Below are 26,015 nucleotides of genomic sequence, written 5' to 3'. Positions count from 1 at the left end.
ATGACTCGGTGGGCTGCAAATGAGTTTGTCCTGCCTCCAAACATAAAGTTGGAAACAAAATTTTTAAATGCAACAAAATGTGTATTTTAATTTAATAAATGACACAGAAGGATATCATTATACATAGTGGTAGTCATATCCTGAAAAATGTTTTTCATTTGAAAGCTGCAATTTATAGTCATGGAGACTGTCTTGATTGCTTTATAAGCATGGAGAAAGGCAGAAATTTAACTTTTTATATTTCTGAAATTCCTCCTGTAATATTACTGTACCTCTGATTCTCAAAACAGGATATAATTATCTAAGGGTGTCTTCAAAACCCTTTGAGGTTCTCTATAGAGATCATTTTCCAAGCTTTTAAGATACATTTGGAGACATGACTGTTAAAATTCACATACAGTAAAAAAAGACTACTAAGAGTAACCAAAGAGTAACCAAAGAGAAACATAACTGAGTGCAGAAGTGCAGTATACAATATAATCTTAGGCAATGTTGAATATACAATATCAAAGAAAAAAAACGTAATGATGTTTTCACCAGAATATCACAAGTGTTCATCAGGATATCACCTTTTAATATTACATATGAAAAATCCATGTTAGTCTGTACATCAAATCCATGTTAGTCTGTACATCCTCCTGATTTATGCTATGATTCATAACACTATGATTTTGAACATCTTCTTTACACCTTTAGTTCTGAATTATTTATTATGTCCCAATGCTGTAATAAATTAAATGTATGTGTTTGAAAAAATATTTGAGAACTACCTGTTACAAATCATTCTATTTCCTACATGATGTGTTTTAAAACTATGAAGCCATATCATAACACATAAGTAAGGTTACTGATTGAAAAAGACTGAGCATTGTTGTTGTTGTTTAAGTTGTTACTTCCACATTTTTTTTTCCTTTACAACTCCAAATTCAAATCTTTTACTTCTTAGTCCTCTGAGTTACTGAAAACAACCAGACACTGAGAAGAATTTAGGTACTGTATACAGTGCGCAAATATCAAAGCTTCCGTGGTGACAATGGGATCAGTTTTCTTTCTAAAAGAAATCGTTTAACATTCCACACAGGGGAAGGAAGGCCCTGACGTTCACTTGTGTGGAGATGCAGGAGAATTTAGTAGGATCATATCTGAAAGCTGTGTGAAATACACAATTAGAAAACAGCTCTTAAACCCCCGTGAGCAGCACTGGTCTAGTTATTGCCTTCTGGGCTGGCCTCTGCCCATTCTCGGTGGTGGGGGGCCTCTGCCATATGGCCCGGGGGGAGCGAGTCGAGGATTTCCAGGAAGAGGTCTAGGAGGCCGGGGACCGGGCGGCCTTGTAACGGCTATGCGTGGGTTTGGAGCTGCAAGAGACACCTCCTTTTGTAAGTTCACGCCAGCTCCCTTAGGGGCCGCTGCTCCTGGTCTGCCTGTCACTTTCTGAGACTTTCCTTGGTCTTTCTTGTTATCTTCAGGAAACAAAAACAAAAAAGGAGACGGTGAGTCATTGCAGTCGTAAGGTAAGGTATGACCAGAATGAGCTTCCCTATGAAACTGACGTGAGTTGGCTCCACCTGACACAGGTTCCACAGTGCTTTATGGGAGAGCTAGAATTGTCAGTCTCTGTGCTCTCAAACCTGCAAGCTCGAAGATGTCACGCAATTCCCAGATGTGCTGCTGTGTGGTGCTACAAAGATGACCGATCTGACCTAAAGCCCATCCACCTGTAATTTCCAGGCTTGTTACTTAGGCTATAGGATTTAACCTGGTTTTAAGGGTTTAACCAGAGTGCTCTGCTATGGTGCTTTCAGATTGTTGTTGGCTCTTCAATAATTTTAGAGACAGGGAGTTTTTGGAGATGAAACAAATGTAAAGGATTATGCAGAGATGTAGGCAGAGATGTGACAGCTTTAGCAAAAGCAGTGGATATTTTAAAATATTTATATGAAATAGAGCAAAATAAACATGATTATGGAAAATTTCAGAAGTAATTGTTTTGGCATATTTTTAATGAAAAACATTAAAACTGAGAGGGCTCAATAAAGCAGCTCCACAGGCTGTTAGCTGGGAATATGAAAAGCTCTGAGAAAAGAGCACAGTGAAAAATGATATATTATATTCTGGAATGTTCTGCTTTTTGAATGTTTCCCTGTACTCGGAAAGACCACTGTCATGGGCTGAGCCAATCTAGTAAGAGCCAGAATCTGTTGATTTATGTTGTTTTCGTACTGGTGATTAAAGCCCCAAACGATTAAGAATAATTGTGCACATTTTGTGCTTAATAAACAAAAACGTCAAAGTTCTGACATCCACCTTGTATGCTGTGCATGTCTTTAAAAATTATAAAGTAAAAAGAAAGTTAACTTAGTGAAATCTAGCCATTGGCAGGATATTTAGATTCTTGTAACAACTCTTTTATGATGCAGTAAATACAAATTTTAAAATTATTTCTATACACAAATTAAATTATACTTTATTTTAGTAGCACTCACCTATCGCACTGTTAGCCGGTGCTTTATTTGCAATCATAGACTTATTGGGTAACAGGTCTTCCAGATCTTTCATTACTGAATTAGTACTGTCTTTGTTGTTCCTTCTGTTCTTCTCTTCATCTCTTTGCTATTTAAGATACACAATAAATATCCAGAAGTTAAAAAATAAATATTTATTCCATAAAGTGGTAGGATAATTTTCAGATTGACACACAACATTTTCAGCAACACAGGATACATACCATTTGCATCTTCTTTTTAAGCTCAATATTCGAATTCTGATATGCTTTTGAAACAGAATTCAAATAATAAATAGCCAGTCTGTGAATGAGAATACAGAGTTCAATTTATTAATGCCTACCAAGTGAAAAAACAGTTATTATGATTAGATTATTTCAAAGATTAAATCACATGGGATAACAAACATAGGGCTTTTTATGTGGGGCTGACTAAGTATCAAGACAGATGCAGAGTTTCTCTTTTTTGTCTAAGGAATGATGACAAATTCACTCTCATCATGAGCAATGGATAGTTATAAGTTACATGTTGTATTTATTTTTTGTTGCTTTATTTTCCGTCTGGGATTGTTGTTGTTGTGGTTGTTTCTTAAAATAGGCTACTATTTATATTAAACACAGTAACTCTGATTCGACTTGCCAGTAAATTAACTTTGCAAATACTTGGTTATATAGGAAGAAAAACAGACAAGATGGGCAAGACTGATATTTTCTTCCTCATAGGTTTGAGGGAACAACACTGGGAAACAGGACTCAACAATAAAGTGCCTATGCACTTCAAATAGATAAACACACTTTTTTATTATTAATGATATTCAATATCTTTTTAGAACATTTTGTAATAATGTTACTCTTCTACAATACTTTCAAGAGACCTCACAATAAACAGTAAATAAGCTAAAGCAAGCCTCCATATCCAATAACGTCTTTTTGTTGCTCGGATTATTTTGCTGTTGAAGAAGGTAGAATGAATCTCCTGTACTTACACCATGAGCAAAACAGCAGGGATTATCAGTCCTGGGTTGGCTGCATAGCTGAAGAGCTTACCCATGAAAGCAGGGAAGTCTAATTCAATAGTATCCGTAATCACATCAAACATTTTTTTCTTCCCACTGTTTGTGAATAAAGAAGTGAATAGTTTATTGTACAAAGTATCCCCCCGGTAGCCCATACTAATGAAGGCAGCATTGCAAATTAACTCAGGCTTCCTTTCAGAGAACTATAAATTAGCATCCGTAAAATTGTGAAAATTGGGACAATACACTCCTCAGAAAAGTAATAACTTTTGAATAACTGTAGGGTTGTAAGAAGTGATATTGCAGTTCAGTAAAGGTTTCAAGTTATAATTTGTTAAAAAAAAACATTTCCTGAGAACAAACAGGAATATACAAAAGTGCATTATCCTCTAATACTCCCTACCCAATCTCTCTAATGCTAGACCACCTCTCTCAGTTACCATAAATGTAGTATAGAGGAGAGAGGCTCTTGCATATGTGTTAGAATATATATAAAGATGTCCATACATGTCCAATACATTGAGTTCGTTTGAAGTCGCACAATATGAAAAGAGTTGGAGCCTGGGAAAATTAGTGTTTACTTTTTGACAGACAGCATTTGATGCATTGTATTTTTAGTTTTCATTCCGCATAAGACATTGAGGATTTAATTGAACCAATTAAATGGATAAGAAAAAAAAACAGCCGTATTTTCCAGGTCTTATTTACATGCTAAGTGGAAAATATCTTTAAAACCTGCAGAAACCTGTAACTGGAGAACTAGTGTTGCCTACACCTGCTTCCAAATGAGCTTGAATATCATGCAAGATTCTTTTTATTATATTGTTTTTGGATAAATTTCACAAACAAATGTCATATTTTTTAAAGCAAAAAGTCCGGTTTATTATAAGTAATACAGAGCCCTGGTATGATAAGGACACCCAAGTATTCAACTGCTAACATGGGGTCTTTCTGCAGACTGTAGATACAGTACTGTTTGCATCTCTTACCTGAAAGGTCCACAGTCAAATGACGGTGGCAAGGTCATTATCGTGTAAACCACTGGTAGCAAACTTAGGAATAAAATTAGCAACAATAGTCCCATGTAAAAATTATTAGACTTCGATGCCTTAAAGACTCGTTCATGAGGAACATTACAGCTCATAACAGCCCAGCATTGGTAGTACATGGAAGTTAACAGTCGGAGCACATTGATTCCAACAAGTCCTGGGGCATAGAAGGCTCCCATCCTGAAAAACATAAATAAAAACAGAATGAAAGCAGAAATCAACTGTTTCTGATTCCATAAGAGGATGCAAATGATTTATCTGGATCAGCTAATTCCTTGAGGGACTTTTTCAAAATGTGCAAGGAAGTTCACACATGATTGTTAACCGATTTGTACTCTTTTGTGTATTCAAAAGGAAGTTTTTTTTTGCAGCACTTCTGTTTAGCATATCACAATTCTGGAACCACAAACAACTTAATTTTTCCTTTATTGTTTTTCCTGAAGAAGCATGTTTTTCATTGCATTCACAAACCAAGATATAAAAGTTGTCTGTCAGTATTTCATATTGACATGTATATTTTAATTAGTTTTTCTTAGTTTCTTACATGGAATTTTATAGAAAACACCATCTTAGATATAAAGCTGATATAACAAAAAAAGGCTGGTGATAGTACATGTTGAGTGGTTCAATAAAACATTTTATCAGCTTGTTTAGTACCCTTAATGGATCACTAATTTAACTATTTAACTATTAACTATTATTTTTACTTTTAAACAAGTCAAACCTCGTTTACAAGTTTTTTACTTTATCCGTTTAATTGTGTTGATATTTACATATGTCTACAAAACAAGAAAGCATCTAGTTTCAAGACACTTTGTAATGCAAGAAAATGTTTTCAAACCTGTCGCAGACAGAAACTACAAATATATTTTTCAAAATTACTTGAGAAAGAGTTTATTTAGAATATAGCAAGAGGCATTTTATTTTGTCAACTGATGATCAATCATCCTGTCAAAACTCATGTGCTGGCAGAGGTCATTAAATCAATTTGATACTTTAAGATTGACTCCACAGAAGAACTGTTTTGCAGTTGCACAATCATATAACCAAAGCATGACAAGAAGACTGTTATTTTTTCAATGCAGTGTGTGAAGTCACAGAGCCACAGAGTTCATAAGAGAGGTAAATATCTCCAAGTCTATTCTTACCAGATCATTCCTTGGTTGAAGACGAGCCCCAACACATTCCCACTTATATCAAACTCTCCATAAGATGGCTGAGGAAGATAAGCAATTTACAAAGTAATCACAGCAGAAATATATATATATATATTTTTATTTTAAACAAGAAAGAACAAGTGAAAATAAAGTGAACAATTTGACCAATTATTTGATTATGTGTAATAAAATGTTTTTTTAGACTTTAAATATTTTAAAACATCTGAAAAAACGTATAGTATATAATATAATGTTATTTATTTAAAACAGTGTTGGCTGAACTTTGGTTTGATAAAAATGAGTGATACATTAGCCTCATCTTAGTCTTCAGACTAGGTAACTGTAACTGATCTGGGTCATGCGTTGGCATGTTATCGTGGCAACATGATCTCACCTTGCTGATGTCATTGACAGTACAGAATGACAGGAAGCTAACAAACACTTACAAAGCCAGCTTCCAGGTCCCAGCACCAGCAGTAATTCAGGAATCTCACAATCACAGCCCTTAGGAAATCTCCAACCAAGATCGTTATATACGTCACTTGTATGTCAGAAACAGTGAGCTTGACAAACTCCTGTCGGAAATAAGGAGAAATGGATTTGTGAATCGTTCATTTTTACATTTACAGTCTTCCAAAAACAATTTTCTCCACAGAATTAGTGTTTTCTGTTAGAATCATAAACAGGCGTTGGTTTGGAAATTTTAATCCAGAGGGAAGAGTGTTGTCTGATCCATCAACACCACTTACAGCAACATCCTGGAATCTCTGAAACACTGCATCCCAGTATGGTAACTGGTGCCAGTGTGTGTAGTAGGAGACGTCTTACCGATAAGACATCAAGCCAAGATCCTGACTACTTGGTCACTAAACATACAGTACCATGGTATTTTTCACAAGAGCAGAGTTTAGTTTACACTAAAGACCCCACTTAATTGGTGATTCTCATTTGTCCACCTGCCCCTCTGAGTAATGTGGCTGCTGCCACCTAATGACTGTTGTGTGTGGGTCCTCTATTCCTGTGGTAGATGAGCTGAATACCCCTTTATACTGTATGTGAACTGCTTTTCATCCTTTGATGTCTTATTATTGTCGTTGTTGTTGTATTACTTTCCAACCAATATTAATAGCTTCAAAAATGGTCCTTCCACTAAACTTTGACATACATTTACCAATCTTAAATAAGAGTAAACTTATTTAAATGAGCTATTTCCATATCCATAGGCACTGAGTTATGGGAGGATAAACAACATTGCAAATGACAAAGTATGTTTTTAACATACCATGTTTAAGTCATACAGTATATACAATATTTGTTCAAATATACCATTGTTGTTTAAAGCAGCAATATCATGTAAGTGACTGAGCTGAAACACTCAGTGTCAGCTTTGCCTCCCAGTTATATTCCATCCCATGCAAATAACCCTTTAAAAATATTTAACTTTTTAAATTTCCCATCTTTACCACACCAATAAAGCACCATGTGTCATGGGTGGATTGGGGGATGCGTTTTAGTCTCAAATTATAGGTATTTGGGAAAATGCAGGTACGATTTCCAGTGAGAAAAGGGCAAAAGCATTACTGCCCTTATATTTAAAACTCTTTGGCATGTACATCCACAAAGGAAGCAAAGGATATTTAAGAGCAAAATTGTTTTATATAAGGGAATTGTTTCTTAAAGCTTTTGTCTAGGTGCTGTATATTATAATATCTTATCATTATAATTCCTTACACTTATATATAAAAACATACAATCTAAAGGAAGAGAAAACACTGAAAAAAAGGAGTTACAATTCCAACAGTGGTCTCCCAACATGGTCCTCTGATGACATCTGCAGGGTTAATGGGCGGGGGAGTCACTGCAGTTGAGTTTCCAGTGTAATTGCTGTAATACATGTTTGTCGCCCAGATAGTGGCATTCTTTATGGACTCCTCCTCGTCTAGCTGAAATACAAAAGAACAAACCATCACTTGTCATTTAATAATAATAATTGCTTACACTTATATAGCGCTTTTCTGGACACTCCACTCAAAGCGCTTTACAGGTAATGGGGACTCCCCTCCACCACCACCAATGTGCAGCATCCACCTGGATGATGCGACGGCAGCCATAGTGCGCCAGAACGCTCACCACACATCAGCTATCAGTGGGGAGGAGAGCAGAGTAATGTAGCCAATTAATAGATGTGGATTATTAGGAGGCCATGATTAGTAAGGGCCAATTGGAAATTTGGCCAGGACACCGGGGTTACACCCCTACTCTTTTCGAGAAGCGCCCTGGGATTTTTAATGACCACAGAGAGTCAGGACCTCGGTTTTACGTCTCATCCGAAGGACGGCGCCTGTTTACAGTATAGTGTCCCTGTCACTATACTGGGGCATTAGGACCCACATGGACCGCAGGGTGAGCGCCCCCCACTGGCCCCACTAACACCTCTTCCAGCAGCAACCTTAGTTTTTCCCAGGAGGTCTCCCATCCAGGTACTGACCAGGCTCACACCTGCTTAGCTTCAGTGGGTTGCCAGTTGTGAGTTGCAGGGTGATATGGCTGCTGGCCATATTATTATTAATTATTATAATTATTATTATTATTACTTGTCATTTCAAACTACCAGTTTCCTAGTCCTGCACTCTGAACCTCAGTTACTCAGTCCAGTAGTATGAACTTAAGTTTCTTCGTTTTTTAGTCAGAAACTATTAATAAACAGAGCTCCAAATGTAGGCATCTCCTGTCAAAACCGCAGTAAAAAGAATCGGTTCCAACAATAAAGATACCTTAATCAAATTTAATTGTTCTGTGAAAAACAACAAGGCTGCATATTTGTCTAAACACGCGTTCTTTCTAACTCAGAGCTAAAGATTTAATACTGTAGTGTATACAAATGTTTGTGCGTAAAACAGAAAACATTTAAAACAAAAATCAAAATGTGATTAACAAATAGGAACATTATGATGTTGTTATATTATTACTTAACATGACAGTTCATAGAACATATTGTATTGTCCTTCGGTAGCATATTATTCTGGATTTTTATTATTTCTGTATTAGTTAAGCATTACCTTTTGATTCACCTCATCGAACAATGCAAAAAGAAAGGTATACAAGTTTCCAAGGAAAAGAGCAAATATTCGGCCAAGTTGCCACTTCAGTGCAATGCGTGGGTGGTAGTCTTCTAGCTCAGCAATGCTTTCGAAGAGTGGAGGACAGACCAATCCCAGTAGTGACATCACAATTTCAACCTGGTGATTAAAAATGAAAAACCGGTTAGCTGTCTCCAGCCCAGTTTTACTGTTTTACAATCTCATCTGTTCATCAAAGTAACCTCCACTATACTGTATATTGTATAGATAGCAAATAAAAGAAGAGACCACTTGATAATGTCCTCCCAGAATATCCTAGACTTAGAACATTTTGAAATTTCATTCACCAAGAGCAAACTCTGGCTTGTAATTCCCTGTTTCTGAGTAAATATATCTATCTTGTGTTACACTATATTTCATTTCTTGCTGCGGTTAAGAGCTCTCCATGTTTGACTGTCTCTGGTTTTACTTTATTGCACATTCCCTTAAACTTGCTGATTTCACTTGCTGCCAGAATCTCAAATACTGTATCTTTTTTTTTCTGTTTGTGCATCCTGGGAAACTCTAACCAAAACAAAACATGAGCTTTTGCATATCAAAGAGACAACATTTGTATTTAATCTTATGCTTATATTTCCTAAAACATCATTCTCCATAGTCTCAGAATATAAGATGCAGATTTGCTAGCTTTAATGAAGTACAAACACAGGAGATTTTTTAAAAGTGAAAATAAAATTCAATTGATCCAGTGTGTCCAACTGTGGTGATTATATTGATATAATATAAAAGCATTAAAAATATCCACAGAAATACAGGGATGAAATAGCTTGTTTCAAATGGTGCTAAACACAGTGGAGGAATGTTACTTTTAAAAGGTATGCCATTTCAGCTACAAATATCTTAAAAACTAGCTGGGAAAGAAAGTAATTGTTTATAGTGATCTATGTCATGTGTAATTACAGTACTACTGTATGTAATGTAATATTTTACCTCTTAACAGTCATTCCACTGCCAACCCCCCCCCATGTATATACATATAAATGTATATTTATATAATATACATTATATACATGTATATAACATTTTGTGGTTTAATGTATATATTATATTGCTGTTTATTTGAAATATATTAATTTTCCTAAACCTAAACACATTTTTGGGGAACAAAAGTTGTCATCACCTCATTTTTTTCATACCACCCTACGTTGTCCATTTTAGCAAACTCCTGTGAGCGCTTGACAACAAAATAAATCAGATAACCACTTCCTCCTAGACTACATAAGATAAGGACATTTGCTAAAACGCGAAGGAATCTTCTCAAATGGATGTTTTCATCTTTCTGATTCTCCTCTTCATCCACAATAGATTCCTAAAAGTATGCAAAATTAAGAGGTTAATTCAACAGGAAACGTTTCATTTCTCAATTTTATTTCAGGGCTCAGGCGTAATTCAGTTAAATGCATCAAATTAACAGTAATTACCAAGTTAAATTAGGCATTATCCAAATTCAAGAAAAATAAAAGCAAAAGATCATTTTAAGCCTTTTAAAAATGTGCATATTTCTCTTTCTCACCTTAAAGCTTGTAGTGATGGATGCAAACTTGTTGTCAGCTGTTTCTGAGTTGCCAATCAGGTAATCCCAACTGGTGAACATCTTCCAGGAGAAATTGAATTCTCCCTCTTCACCATCCCCTCCACTTTCATTGGCATTCTTGGCCATCCTGTAGAATTAAGCTGTGTAAACAGGGGTAGGCATAAAGTGTAGCAAGTCCAGATTGAAAACAGGTTTTCTGTTTTATTAATAAAGTGATTAAAATTCACCAAGGTTTTTACAACAGAATTTGATTGAGCATGTTCTACAGTAATGTAAATACATTAAATACATTAATAAGGTTACCATTCATATTTTTCTTGTTTTCACATTATAAGATCAAGAAAATGCACTGCATTCTTTGTAGGTCATCGTCATTAACATCTTTAAATGATTGTAACTCGAATACAGTTCTTTTTTAAAAAATCAAGACAATGGCAAGATGTAGCTCTCTTTTGTTAGAGAGCTCTGATTTGATCTGTTCTTGTTGAAATACTGTAATTAGCTTAACTTGAAACATGCTGCCTAAAACTAGAATTTATTACCAAATGTTAAAAATATGTGAACCAACTAATAAATACATTGGACAGAAATTTCACATGGCAGAAAATACCCTTTTAGTCAGATAAAACATGATCTTGAGTTTATTCGGGCCTGGACCTGAAAGTCTATCAAACCATGATCCTACAATGTAAGTGTAAATGGAAACAGTGTCACAGAGAATTTGAACTTACGTTCGTATCACAACCATAAGACTGTACCCAAAAGTACCAACCCCGACCATCAGATATGACAAAGGCAGTCTGAATTTCAGGAATCCAATTGTCCGCTGATTGTTGTAATAACCATAGAAAAGAACAGAGTACTTAGCATAGCCCTGTAGAAAAAAAACAATCTCAATGGAGCAAAAAACAAATTAAAAAAATATTATAATTAAATAATAGAACTAAACACATTATTTTAGAAAGAAGGAGAATGTACAGTCAGATTGTATAAAACTAAGTGAATATATTAGCTTAACTACCGTTCATGTTTTTACCCTTAGTATTTCTGGTATCTGATATCCTACAGTACATATCCTAGATTTCTGCCACCTGCAAGTCAAACGATTACCATACACTAATTCAAAACCATTTAAAAAAAAAGAAAGTCAGAGTTACAAAACTGTATTCATCTGTATTCATTCCTCGACTTACACTGAAATCCCAAAGGACAGAAAAGTCCATAGCAGTAGGTTGTTCAGCTCTTGGCACAGTTTTTCGGGGAATACTTCCATAAGGCAGTCCCATCAAGACCTGTATCGGCAAAAGTTAACAATATTGTATCATTTCTCAACATATTCCTTATTACTACTGAACGAATATTAATCCATAGAAGAAAAGTCCTATTTTTAAAACAGCTAGGCACATAAAGGTCCCCTGCTTTCTGAAAGGATTTAATTGCCAAAGCACGTAGGATGTTTTATCGATTGACTGCTTTCAGAGCTGTCAGTTTTAAAATGATGTCTGCACTGCATATGGTGAGGTGTGTTTGTAAGTAGCGAACAGTGCCCACTTTAAAATACTTTCTATGAGTCAACTAAATGTTATCTGTAGTAACATTTTGCAAGTCTCAAATGTGGTATATTTGGAGCCCTCTACATGTCCATCCTTGAAATGGGCATATCACAGGACTGATTTAAATTGTTACGCCCCAGAGCTGAAACTACCAGGTTGAGTCAGCAGGAAGAAATCAAAGATCCAGCACACTTATAACAAGTACTTCCCCTACTTTCGAGAACAACAGAATGAATCAGATTTTTCCTTCCTACAGTACATGAATCATGCATTTATGTAAACAAGCCCTAGTCTCAATTTAAAAAACTGAAAATAATCTGATACATACTCATACAGAGCTGCCAGTTCATAAAATGAAAACAAAATAGTATATGAATCCTTTTTACCTCAGGAATTACCACCAGTCCAAATGTAAATCCAAAGAGGACTAAATTCATCCCATACATCCACCTCAGAAATATGAAGTACGAGGCTACGGAGGACCCAAAGTGACCTGTACAAAATATTAAAAGTAGAGAACTCCTAAAGCACTAATACAGAAATCATCCTTCAATTAAACAAAGATAGAAACAAACATTTAAAGGACTGCTGGGGTGAGAGCAGTGTTCCAGTTATTTATAGGTGAGACTGAAAAAAGGCTTTTTCTTGATAATAAATTTCACATCTAAATATAAACATTAATGCTTTTATAAATACATTTAAATCTAAAAAAGATAATAACTGTTGGCATAGGTTTTGACCTCTTCCCCCTCCCTGGGGGCCAACATAATGTAGAGGAACCTTTGGCAGAAATTACAAACTTCTTTGATATTTAATTTATGCCATTTAAATACATTATGATTCCCTACTGTTACTCAATAAAATGTGAAAAAGTGCAAAGGGAGTGAATATTTCTGACTGAAGCCACTGTTAACATACAGTATCAGTTTATTTATATATGTATGGCTATTAGAAAAATAAAGAATACTTTGATTAATTGATCATTCATGACTGACTGTGATACATCCAAGTGACTTTTGAATGTTGCATAAGCACTAAATCACCCCATTTCTGAGAGCCTTGATTACACATGATTTAACATTGAATCACGAGCTTGGTGAGAATCACACAAAGAAACCAATGTGCGCCATTTAACAAGAGCACCTTGCCTTTGTGCTATTAGTATGCTTGAGGCTGGACTAAGTCAGAAATCTGTGTCAAGAATAAGAAGGCTTATTTAGTATTATGTGATATTAACTATTAAAATGCACTTAATTTGTAAATGCATATAAGTGCAATAAGAGCTGATAGAGGCTGCTACTTACTTTCAACTTCTTTAATCTTCCTTTCCCAAGGTATGCACGCAGTCTTAAAATTATCAAAATCTCTTTTAAACTTGATCCATTTCTGGGGAAAGATGTTATTACAGTCATTTGTAATGTTCAGAATTCCAGTATCAAAGAGATACAAAACAGCCATATGCATTGACTGATATCACTTGCCTTGGTCATCATCACTTTATAAGCATACAGTTTTCTTCCTTTGCCCTTTCCCAGAGCTCCTTCAAATTTTTCCACAAATTGCTGGGCTTCTCTAAAAGGAAAAATTAAGGCAGAGACTTTTTTAAGCAGGAAAATAAGGAAGTGGTGAATGCAGTTGGGATCCTTTTATTCTTCATCAGCTACAAATTTTCGGGAAGGGAAACACATTCTATTTACCTCAAAATAATTACCATATAAGCAATATTTTCTAAAGGCCATCACAGTATAACTCTAATTTTATCTGACACAAAATCTTTTTGTTGTGGTGAACTGACCAGTTTAAATTGCAGTACCCACCACCATGTCTCGAACCACAATCCGCTTAAAAGGTCTAAAATGACAGAATAAGAAAAAACGCCCTCATCAACAAAAGTGGTAAAACTTAAAACTTAAAATAAGTGTCAGATTTCATAGCAGGAAACGATCTTTAAAACATCAGAGGTGGAAAATCCAAGACAGACAGCGCGCTAATAGAGACACCACCAGCAAGACTAGAATGCGGACAAAAAATAGGAATCAAAATGGCACTTCAGGCAAAATGTAGGATGTGAGTGTTATTCCATAAATAATTCTTAAAGCATTAAAGTAATAAAATAAGTCCCATATGCAAGCATAATATAACCAACATGATACAGATAAGACCTTAATAACCTTTAGGGTCATATTTGAACATTGGAACCGGGGTAAAAGTGATCCCACCAATGAAAACCAATAAACGTCATTTAATGAATCCTGGTTTATAGTGGGAAGTGGGAAAAGTGTGTGGCCTTATCTTGCTTGGTTGATGGAATGCAGTATGGCCAAGGAATTGGAACCCAGAAATCCAGGGATTCATATGCATAATATTCTAAAGATGAGTTTAGTGTGTTTGTTTAACACTGTTCAGATCTGTTTAGATATGCAGTTTGTACATTCCTTAAGTCAAGCAGCAAAACCTTTTGATAACCTCATCAGGGATTTCTCTTGGAGCTCTTGTACATTTGAATGAGTGGCCTAAGAAATGAGCTGTAACACTCACTTTTTTCTAAACTCCATGGCGGTCATGGAGAAGCCAGTGATGTGTAACTACTGTTGAATTCTTGTTGATGAATAAAGAATTGCTTAGAGTGAAACCTCTAGCTAGACAACACTGGTAGAATGGATGTGTGGGCTCATAAGGGCAGATTATTAAGATTAAAAAAGTAAATGAAAGGGCATAAAGATTGTGATGTTCGATAATCTGGATTAAAGAAAGAACTAATTGGGTTGAAAATTTAAACACTCCTGAAATTGATTTTTGAAACCCTTTAAGCAGCATGCCTAGCTGAGAATAAGAGCAGGGAAAGGTACTGTATGTAACTGTTTGTGAAATAAAAAATGCCACGTAAATTATATGATCAGATCTAATATAATCAGAACTGAAGACTCTGATTGGGTTAGGAGATAAATAATGCAAAACATTATTTTATGGCAAATTACACTTTTCTTCACAGTAGTATGCGATTCTGTACAGAATGGATTTCTGAACTTGAATAAGGAAGGGGTGCAGTTTATTATTCATATGAATTTCCTGTCTGAATAAGGAAACGATAGAGTAGGCGCTGAAGCTCCTTCCTATCTGAAAATGAAAGCAAAAGAGAGTTGGCTATTGAATTTATGTACTGTGTAATGCATGAGGATTGGATTATGAACTGGCTGCATTAGGAAAGCCTCATGAGATGTGGAACAACTGGGAGAGGCCTTTTCTAGTCTTTTCTCTTGATGAATTGACCCTGCACAATCCACATATGATCAAATGGGCATGATTAGAATGAAAATAGATAATTGTATAGTTGGAGCATAAAAGCAGCATTACTATCTTCTAACCTGATGTCAGAAGCTAAGCAAAACTGGTCTCGACACGCACTGCAATGGGAGACCTAAGGGAAACCAAGTGTTAGCTGGAAGTGGCGTTGATGAGTAAGTAGGTGGCTTGCACTGTTCCCCTTAGAGCAGAATGTCCACACCATCATCCTAGTAGTGCCCTGGAACACTGTCTATGTTGTAAGAGGTGTCATCCTTCAGATTCCTTTAGCTGTCTTTAAACCAAAGTTCTGGTTTAAAGATCCTGTGGTACTGTATGTAAGAACAAGGGTGTTAACCCTGCTGTCCTAGTTAAATTCTACTCCATGCTGATCTTCCTAATGTTCACCCTTAATTATAGTGGTGAAGTAATTTCTGACTTCTGTAACTGTGTAGTGTGCTGTTGGTGCATAGTGTTTGGCACACATCTCTCAGGTAGGTGCTATACTTCAGTGGTGGATGAAGTGAGAGAAATTAGTCCCCTTTTATATTTAAAGTTTTGGGGGATTCTTTTGGGTATAAAATACTGTACAAACATAAGAAATTAATTATGAAGTTTAAAAAGAGTTGGATTAGCAGTTTGTAGTGTTGCTTTGAGCAGAGAGAAGCTAGAAGAAGAGTATCCAATAGCACTCCATAGACAGAGAGTCAAACATATTAAGACTACTTTGGCAGCCAAAAGTTAATGTGACAGCAAATCTGTAGCAGCCACACCAGTGAAATCCAACAATATTTCAGAGGTGCGGATTGAAGGGCAAATACTGAATTACATTGGAAGTATCATCTTCAGCAAGCCATTAATTTTGAACATCTAGTTTGATGTAGGAAATTCCATAATTAATTGTAGAGTACTGGAAAAACAGATCTTAAATGGGGATTAGGTTATTAATGCTAGCAGTAGATACATCATAAGTTTCAAGGGTTTGGACCAGAAACATAATTTAGAAGACATTTCTTTGCCTGTAAATATGTATGTGGCTACAGTTAGATGACTGATCTTATAATAAGGAAAAGAGGATGCAGTGAAATATCCAATCATTGAGCCTCAGTGGACATTTTTTAACAATAATGAGTCAACCTCTTTTCAGAGTTGACTGCAGATTATTCAACACTGTGAAGGATAAGACTTGGAAGTTCAGCACACGCTGCCAGAACACCACCATCACAGGCACTGAAATCCAGATACAAGCTGTAGCAACTTCAGTCAGTGCCAGCGTCAACAAAATGGTGTTGTGTTACCACCAACCTTGAAGGTTAAGTAACAAGTTATTTTGGATTAAACATCCAGCATGCTGATCATTCACTTCAAAATACACAGCGAAAGTCCTGTGCTTTTAAAGCCAATTGTCAGAGAGAACCAAGAGGTGGCTTATTAAAAACATACAGTGAGAAACACAGCAAAGACATGGGCTTTCACCAGTGTGAATCAAAAGCTTTCTGACATGTTCTTATACTGTATAAAATAATAATATCACCACCAATGTGCAGCACACACCTGAATGATGCGATGGCAGCTATAGTGCGCCAGTTTGCTCACCACACATCAGCTATAAAGCCAATTCATAGATGGGGATTATTAAGAGGCCATGAATGGTAAAGGCCAGGATGCCTGGGTAACAACCCTAAACTCTCTGCAATTTTTAATGACCGCAGAGAGTCAGGACCCCGGTTTTACGTCTCATCCGAAGGCTGGTACCTTTTTATATAGTGTCACTACTGAAGCTCAGCAGGCGTGACCCTGTCACTATACTGGGGCATTAGCACCCACACAGACTGCAGGGTGAGTGCCCCCTGCTGGCCCCACTAACACCTCTTCCAGCAGTGACCTTAGTTTTTCCCAGGAGGCCTTCCATCCAGGTACTGACCAGGCTCAGACCTGCTGAGCTTCAGTAGGCTGTAGTTGTGAGTTGCAGGGTGATATGGCTACTGGCTATACATCTGCTAGCCATTGGCTTTTTACAATTTGTGGTTGCCGCATGATATTCAAGATATCATCTTTTTTTACGCTTGTTAAAAATCATACTGTAATATGAACGTAACTCACACTTACATGTCTGGTTTAAACAAATGTAAACTCCTATGTGTGGTAAATTCTGCAATTTAATTTCAGACATAAAATGTTGCTCATATACAGTAATACGTTAAGTGGAAGCTTATCTCATTTTAACTAAATTTTTTAACTTGCAAGGTCTAAGGAAAAGATTAGTTGTTAAAAAACACACAAAAAGCTTAGCACCCCTTTTCCTTTAATTCACAGACATGAGTACACTGAACATGAGTAGTTGCCATTAAAAACTTGATGCTTTTACTTTAATGCCGCCAGTCGTCTCTTCATTCTCCAGGGTTTGTTCCTCATGTTGGAGATGAGTTTCTTCTTCTCTTCCACCTCCTCCATGAGCCTGGCCATTTCCCCCTCAGACATAGACTCTTCTTCAGATGAGTCAGATGAGGAAGAGGAGGAGCTGGAAGACATCAGAGAGAACTGAGTCACACAGTTCTAACACCGGCAGAGATTTCCAATGGTATCCAAATCTGCCATTATCTGTACGCTTGATAAATGGCTCTTGAGGTCAGTTTGGTATTGCTCACTTCCTTTTTCCTTTATTAACCTAAGGGTCCTAACCCTAATCCTTCTTCCTACAAAAATACATTTGTCATTTAATTTTACTCCAAATACATTTCTGGTCTGGTCTGAGCAACAATGTACATATAATATATAACAATATATCTACAAAATAAATTTAAAAGGCAAACTGTATCCATTAATGAAAGAAGGCACTGAAGTACATACCTACTGTTGTTCTTTTTCTTTTTCTTGTTCTTTTCATTGTCTTTGTTCTTGTCTTTTCCCTTTGCATCTGCTTTCTTCTCTTTTTTGTTCAACTCTTCCTTCTGTTTCTTGTTTCCAGCCTTTCTGTTGTTCCTCTTGCTCGTCTGCTCCTCTTCGCTGTCCTCATCGCTGTCCTCTACCTTCGCTGGCTTCTTCCTGTTTACTCTCCTCTTTCTAGGAGTTTCCTCCTCCTCCTCTTCCTCCTCGCTTTCATCATCGCTGGCCGCTCTCCTGGCTCGGCCATTGTTTCGGTTGTTGTTAGGCCTCTGCTGCCGCCTGTTGCCCCGTCGCCCAGGCCTCCCTGTGTCTTCTGTGAAGGAAAACAGAGAAACCAAACACCCTGACATTGACACAAGGATATGGGAAAGGAAATAAAAACAGTACAGCTCCAACCCACAAATTACAGATATTGCTGAATAAAAAACAAAATGTTTAATGTTTTCCTCTTTCTGTTTTCACTGAAATGTATTGCTATAATAACTAATAATTCCTGATACTTATACAGTATAGCGCTTTTCTGGACGCTCCACTCAAAGCGCTTACAGGTAATGGGGACTCCCCTCCACCATCACCCGTGTGCAGCCCCACCTGGATAATGCGACGGCAGCCATAGTGCGCCAGAACGCTCACCACACATCAGCTTTCAGTGGGGAGGAGAGCAGAGTAATGAAGCCAATTCATTGATGGGGATTATTAGGAGGCCATGATTGGTAAAGGGGAAATTGGGGTTAAGACCCTTACTCTTTTTGAGAAGCGTCCTGCAATTTGTAATGATCAGGGAGAGTCACGACCTTAGTTTTACTTCTCATCTGAAAGATGGCACATTTTATACAGTATAATGTGCCAATCAATATACTGGGGCAATCAATATACTTGGACTCACACAGGCTACAGAGTTAACACCCTCTACTGGCCCCACTAACACCAGGACTGACCCAGTGAGCTCAGAGGGTGTGAGCCTGGCCAATACCTGGATGGGAGACCTCCTGGGAAAGCAAAGGTTGCTGCCGGAAGTGGTGTTAGAGCGGTACAGTACGGGGCGCTCTTCCTATGGTCCGTGTGGGTCCTAATGCCCCAGTATAGTGACGGGGACACTATACTGTAAAAAGGTGCCTCCTCTGGATGAGATGTAAAACCGAGATCCTGACTCTCTGTGGTCCTTAAAACTCGTATGTGAGAATGCTGTTTGTGGACTACAGTTCAGCATTTAATTCCATCATACCCTGTCAACTGGTGACAAAGCTCAGGGGATTAGGTCTGTGCAACTCTGTCTGCAACTGGCTGCTGGACTTTCTTATCGAGAGACCACAGGTGGTGCGGATAGGCAATAAAACATCAACACCACTCACCCTGAGCACTGGAACCCCACAAGGCTGCTGTCTGAGTCCAAGGTTGTACTCCCTATTTACTCACGACTGCACAGCAAGACACAGCAATAACCGCATCATCAAGTTTGCCGATGACACCACTATAATAGGACTGATCAGTGATGATGACGAGTCCACTTACAGGGATGAAGTTGTACAGCTGCTTAGGTGGTGTCATAGCAATAACCTGGACTTGAACATAAAGAAAACGAAAGAGCTAATAGTGGACTTTCGGAGACACAGGCCACACACTCACAGCCCACTCAGTATTGATGGAACGGAAGTGGAAACAGTCACCAGCTTTAGGTTTTTGGGAATTCACATCTCTAAAGATCTAACCTGGACTGTGAACACTGACTCTATCATGAAGAAGGCTCAGCAGCGCCTTTATTTCTTGAGGTGCCTCAAGCGATGGGGGATGCCAATACATGTGTTGGTGAACTTCTACCGCTGCACTATCGAGAGCGTCCTCACCAACGGGATCACCGTGTGGTATGGCAACACCTCTTCGCGAGAAAGAAAGGCACTGCAGAGAATGGTCAATATGGCCCAGAAGATCATCGGCTGCGGTCTCACCGAGATTAAACAGCTCTATGAGGACCGCTGCCGTGGTAGAATTCTGGCCATCACAGAGGACAGTCACCACCCCGGGCATGAGCTCTTCACCCCACTGCCCTCAGGCAAGAGATATAAGAGCATACGGACACTTACCACTAGATTCTTCAATAGCTTCTATCCACAAGCAGTGAGACTGGCGAACACATTTAGCCATCCCCCTCGGACCACACCTACACCATCACCATCTACCTCATTGTAATTTATTAATTGTACGTCTCCAGTCATTGTTTACACGTCTGTATTGTTTACATTCAAACTGTCTGCATGTTTACTTGCACATTGTCTATTGTTTGTTTGTACATTGTCTTGATGCACTGTTTGCACTTTGTTTTGTTTTTTACACTTGTTTTATAATCGAGAGACTTTCTGTAAGTAAGAATTCCATTGTACCAGTACCGGTTACATATGGCAATAAAGTTCAAGTTCAAGTTCAAGTTCAAAATCCCAGGGCATTCTCGAAAAGAGCAGGGGTGTTACCCCGGCATCCTGGCCAAATCGTCCATTGACCTTTACCAATCATGGCCTCCTTATAATCCCCATTACTCCTCCCCACTGATAGCTGATGTGTGGTGAGCGCTCTGGCGCACTATGGCTGCCGTCACATCATCCAGGTGGGGCTGCACATTGGTGGTGGCGAAGGGGAGTCCCCATTATCTGTAAAGCACTTTGAGTGGAGTATCCAGAAAAGCACTAAATAATTGTAAGTGTATTATTATTATTATTATTATTATTATTATTATTATTATTATTATTATAATGCTGGTTTAGTGATTTTTCCATCTTAATGCGGCAGTTTTGCTGGACAAATGTTTCAAAAATTGATCTACACAAACAATGTAATGGACACCCAATATCTGGCCAATTAGTACAATCAGTCCAATTAGTGAATGCACACAAACAGGGTTTTCTCTGTGAAACAAGCATTAGTATAGCATAAAAGTACGCAAATCACACACAAGGCACTTGCATACTAAGATAAATACATAACACCATTTGACTGTAAGCTGAACACAGTAATGATGGGATCATTTAAAGCACAGGGAGAATATGACAAAATTGTAGCTTTTGCATAAATTGAAACTATTCTACTGGTTCTGGTTTGTGAATGTAGCTCATATACGTAGCTAACACATATAATTGAATTAGGGTTTATCCAATGGCATTTTAACCCTCAAAAAAACCTCTGTACATTCCTAGCATTATTATGAACTGTAGGTACATCAATTAGACAGCGAGAATTCTTCTCTGAACCTTTTCTTCTTTTTGTCACGTAATACACTAATAAAATTGTCCATAGCCTAAATTTACTCTTTGGCTACTATGTGATTAAGAAGTTGTTGAGATTTACAAAAAGTTAAGTAAATTGCTTCTAATTTTACACATTTGACAATACCTATGTACTAGGTATATGTACTGCAAAAGACAAGCATGAAACTATAACCTTCTGTTGTCTGTTTTACTTCTCATCTGCCTGAAAGAGTATTTTGAATGTCACTTACAGCACATTTGTAATATGAGCTGGTAGCTAGACTTGTCAGGTCTTCAAAAGCAAACATTTCAATCTAACAAAAGCAGCTATAAAAATAACTGAACAGCTATGACTGGAAAAATCTACAATTTTTTATATCAACAGGAAATATGAATCAGATAAAGTTTAATAAAACACAGCAATTTAATTGTAATCTTAGTAAGCCAATAAACATACATTAGAAGAAAACGGACATATTGTTGCTTACCATCACTGTCACTGTCCACGTGTCCATCAATTTCGATTCCCACTATGATAAAAATACAAACATTTTCCCTGAAATTGTTTCCATGTGGCCATGTAAGCACTTTACAAATGTCAGAGTCAGGAATCTGAGAAAATGTTGTAGCAAAGATATTAATTGTTGACAAACTGACAATGAATGGGACAGAATGGATTTTTAAAAAATATATAGATCTTTTTCTATTTAAAAGAGAAAAAATAATTTACAAACCCATGTGGAATGTTATTTTAAAGTAAGTAAAAATAAAATGGGAGTGAAAGTGAGGTCCACATTAATAAACACAAACAAGTGTGTCTGTGACTTCATTATCACTTACAACTCATTGCTTTCACTTCCATTATTTTAAAATCTACAGGGCCAAACATCACCATTATTATTATTATATTAACAGATATATTCTATTGTAATGTTTAGTAAGTAACTAAATCATACTAGAAACTAAATCAAACTAGAAGCTTACATAGTTACACTATGTGTTAAAAATTAAATGTTTTAGATTTTGTTTGTTTTTTTAATAAAACAGAACTGTTAACACACAAACAGTTATGTAAAAATACACAGTTAACTACAGTATAAAATGTAAACACAGTAAACTGTATACTTATCATTTTTTATTTTTTAATGAGTGTTACTTTTAGCAATTTGGCTTTTTTTCAGTATTCTAAAATAAATAATATCACAAAAGAACACTGAAAAATAATAGTTGTCTAGAAAATATTTTTGAAAGCAATAACACTGGTATATTAAAAGCACCCAAGAAACTACAGGCTAAAAAGTTTAAAAAGTTGTACTTACCATCTTCCATTGTGATTTCTATGTCACTTTTGGTTCTTCTAGGCATGTTTGAATAATTTTCTGATTAACAATTTGTCCCCAAGGTCCCTATTCAGTTTGGGATTAATTGCACAGTAGTCACAAATGATCACCTTGCTCATGTGATAAAATGGCTGTTGCAAAGTCCAGGGAGAGCTGGAGCTACAGCCCAGCTGTCTCCATGGCTACTGCCAGTGATGGCCCACAACACGCGATGACCCAAGACTTTGTAGTTCAATGAAAAAATACAGCAACGGGCTTAAAAATTCAACTGAAAATGTAAACAATATGTTTAGAAATCTTACTCAGATACTAGGTTTTTTTCTTACAAAGTTTAGTAATATCTTCAATGGTTTGATACATTTAAACTACTTTGATGATTATAACAACTTATACATTAAGTAACTCTTGACTTGAATAATTCTAGACTCCTGAATTGTGTCTATACGCAAGATAAATGCTTATTGCAGTGTTACAACATCTTCTGCTGAGCTTTGAAATAATACTTATGTTTAAAACATTATGCTAAATATTTTAATCTATTTTTTTAAAGTCAGAATACTGTTCTTTGAGGAAGCATTCTTCCAACATGTAATTTTCAGTGCTGCATACAGTGCACAAAAACCTTTTTTTATAATTTACCACAATTCTATTTTTTTAGAAATGTCTACCAAATGTATATTATGGATACCGAATGTTAAAGTTGGTTTCTAACTGACAAACATGACCATGGCCAAATACATCTTACATATCTCTATACAAGTCTAAAATGGTTTTATATTTTTATATAAAATGAAATATTCAAAATTGGTTTATATTTTCCATAGAAATCAGTAAAAATGTCTTCTTTATCATTGAAATTGGATTTGTTTATTGCTCAAAATGAAACTATAATTCTAACGCATTCCTACCACCTGTGCTTCTGGAAATTTCCCACTCTTCTCCTTGATGTAATTTTCTGGAAATACAACACCGTGACAGCATAGTCCAAGAATCGAGTCTTAAAGATTTAATGACGTTTTATGTTACCTTATGCATCAGATTAAACCAACTTCTGAGTCAATAAGTATTATTTTAAAATAGGGAGGGATGTGGGAAAGGCTGATATTAACATAATTCATTTGATCCCTGACGTATAATATAAAAACAAATAAGATAATGACGCAAAAACATATGAACACAGACCCTGCCCTCTGGAATTATCACAACTGTTTCATATGGTCAGCAAGGCTCAGGCAGCCTCTGCTGAATAATGTAGAAGAACATGAGCACATCCACTAGCTCTCATGTTAGACGCTGCTCGGGGACGACTTTGAGATCTTTCAAGTATGTGTTTGTGTTGTACAGCTTATGTTGTTCAGATGCCAACCTTATAAAATGTAATAACAAAAATAGTGATTGTCCAAGTACTACTTTTCCTCAGTGTATTTTGTTTAAAAATGTATTCTTTGTAAACTCCTTCGTAATATTTTTATAATTGTATAAAATTCAATGGATTCAGTTCTTTGTGATTACAATAAAAAGGCTTTCAAAGGTTCAAGGTTTCAGTTAAGAAAAACAATCTATATTATTTGTTAAGAAATCTAAATAATAATCATACTCATTCCTTGACATTTTGAAATAACTACAATCTTGTATAAAATGTATACAAGATATAAAATAAACATCAGTCTATTTACTATGCATGTCATTATTTACAGTATATAAGAAGTGTAGTCGAAAATATCATGTTCTCATTTTATGAAAAATTAGTAATAAAATATGAAACCATGAAATGTTGATCACAATTACCTTTTAATGAAGCTTTAAAACAGTTTAGCGCATTTGGAATTACAGCAAGGGTAGACTCCGCATGAATAGCATGAACTTGCTAGCCTGTATAGGAGTCAAATGACAGAAAATAAATTCTTAATGTTCACAGGCCATAAATTTTACATAACTATTTAAATGTTAATGTAATTATCCACATGTATATTGACAACAGGAAAGGCTGCCAGAGATTCAGATTTTTTGACTTGTCAGAAATGTTTGTTTTAAGCAGTCTGTGTTTTTCTTTGTGCGGTGTTGATTTTTACAACAGGTTTTCAATTTGAAAAATTAAAAACTGGTTTAAAATTCTTCAAAGTAGAGGTGGACCGATCAAGGTTTTGTCATGCCTCACACTGATCGACTTTCTGTCAGCCGGATCGGCTGGTGTGTTACTATCCAGCCAAAGACACAAAAGACAGTATAAGCTAAAATTGTTTTATTAACAAGTAAGACAACGATTGTTGCAACCAACTCACATGAAGTAACAAGCTGCAGTCTAACAGTTCTTTTATCTAATGAAGATGACCAAACGTCATAATACGAAAAGTATTTCCGACCAGGCATAGCATAGCGCGGCTCTAGGTGAGATATCAAGCGGCAGAATCCTTCATGTTCAACAACCGAAAATGGTTGGTTATGTAGTGCAATAAATGCCATTATTTTGGTCGTGATTCCTTTTGCCTTCGGGCTATTGCTGTTGTACTTCTGGTATACCGTCTATGCTAGCTCTGCTAGTTTCTTATACTCACTGTACTCGGGCGGGTGATATGCTCTTAGTGTCGTATCAGGTTAGTTGTCTTAAAATTCTTTGTGTTGCTCCCCCCCACGAGACACATTAGTTTTACAAACATTGCAAATAGCATCGACTTGATCTGGATCATATATTTTAAAACACTGCTCTCAATATCAGCCAAATGAAAGGAATATCAGCCGATCGCCGATCACATATTTAGAACAGAATCGGCCGATTCCGATCTATAGTATTATGTTTTAATACTGGCGTGTTTAGGATGGTGAGTTAGCTTGTTGGGTGCATGCGTTCTGTTATTGGCTTTATATTATGTCATATGTCTTTACCATGGAACCAAATTCCATGCAATATTGTCATATTGTTATGACAAAGTATTGAAAGGTGAAAGACGAAAGTTATTTGAAGCTGTTATAACATTTCAGGTCTGTTAAATTACAATATCCTGCATTGCTTTGTTCCCTAATTTCTGCTTTCCCTTCCTCATAAACAGAATTACTTGCATTTCTGAGGACATGCACACTGTGATCCTCAACAGTGTGGAGACTAAAGGGTATGTCAAAGATGTATGTCAATCATTACCATCTACAAGAGCTGACAAAACCTCTTTTTAGGGAAATTGTTGTCTTTTAGGTACTTTTAGGTACTGTCACGTGATTAGCAAAAATTGGCCTAGTCTGTGTTAAGCAATATAGAAATCCCTCAAATGCATTGCACTGTGATTGTGTATATAGCCAAGAAAAATATGATTTTCACTCGTGTGAA

General features: G+C 36.5%; 1 protein-coding gene across 1 annotated transcript; it reads right to left on the bottom strand.

The window, feature by feature from the left end:
• Positions 1-60: 60 nt before the first annotated feature.
• On the bottom strand, positions 61-25,421 carry tmc2b (transmembrane channel-like 2b). Its single transcript, XM_088630113.1, has 20 exons — positions 22,676-25,421; positions 21,845-21,886; positions 18,085-18,433; positions 17,603-17,755; positions 13,434-13,524; positions 13,257-13,338; positions 12,339-12,445; positions 11,593-11,691; positions 11,131-11,273; positions 10,379-10,526; positions 9,986-10,174; positions 8,785-8,964; positions 7,516-7,668; positions 6,172-6,300; positions 5,717-5,784; positions 4,509-4,748; positions 3,490-3,615; positions 2,729-2,807; positions 2,487-2,613; positions 61-1,463 (listed from the first exon to the last, which is right to left on the bottom strand). The coding sequence occupies exons 1-20, from the start codon at positions 22,719-22,721 to the stop codon at positions 1,210-1,212; spliced, it is 2,805 nt and encodes a 934-aa protein (XP_088486239.1). The 5' UTR covers positions 22,722-25,421; the 3' UTR covers positions 61-1,209.
• Between the last annotated feature and the right edge of the window lie 594 nt (positions 25,422-26,015).

This window comes from Lepisosteus platostomus, chromosome 4 (assembly GCF_059453375.1).
Source record: "Lepisosteus platostomus isolate fLepPlt1 chromosome 4, fLepPlt1.hap1, whole genome shotgun sequence".
Classification (NCBI taxonomy): domain Eukaryota; kingdom Metazoa; phylum Chordata; class Actinopteri; order Semionotiformes; family Lepisosteidae; genus Lepisosteus; species Lepisosteus platostomus.
The sequence above is the reverse complement of the archived record's forward strand: the minus strand, read 5'-3'. Positions and strand labels throughout refer to the sequence as shown.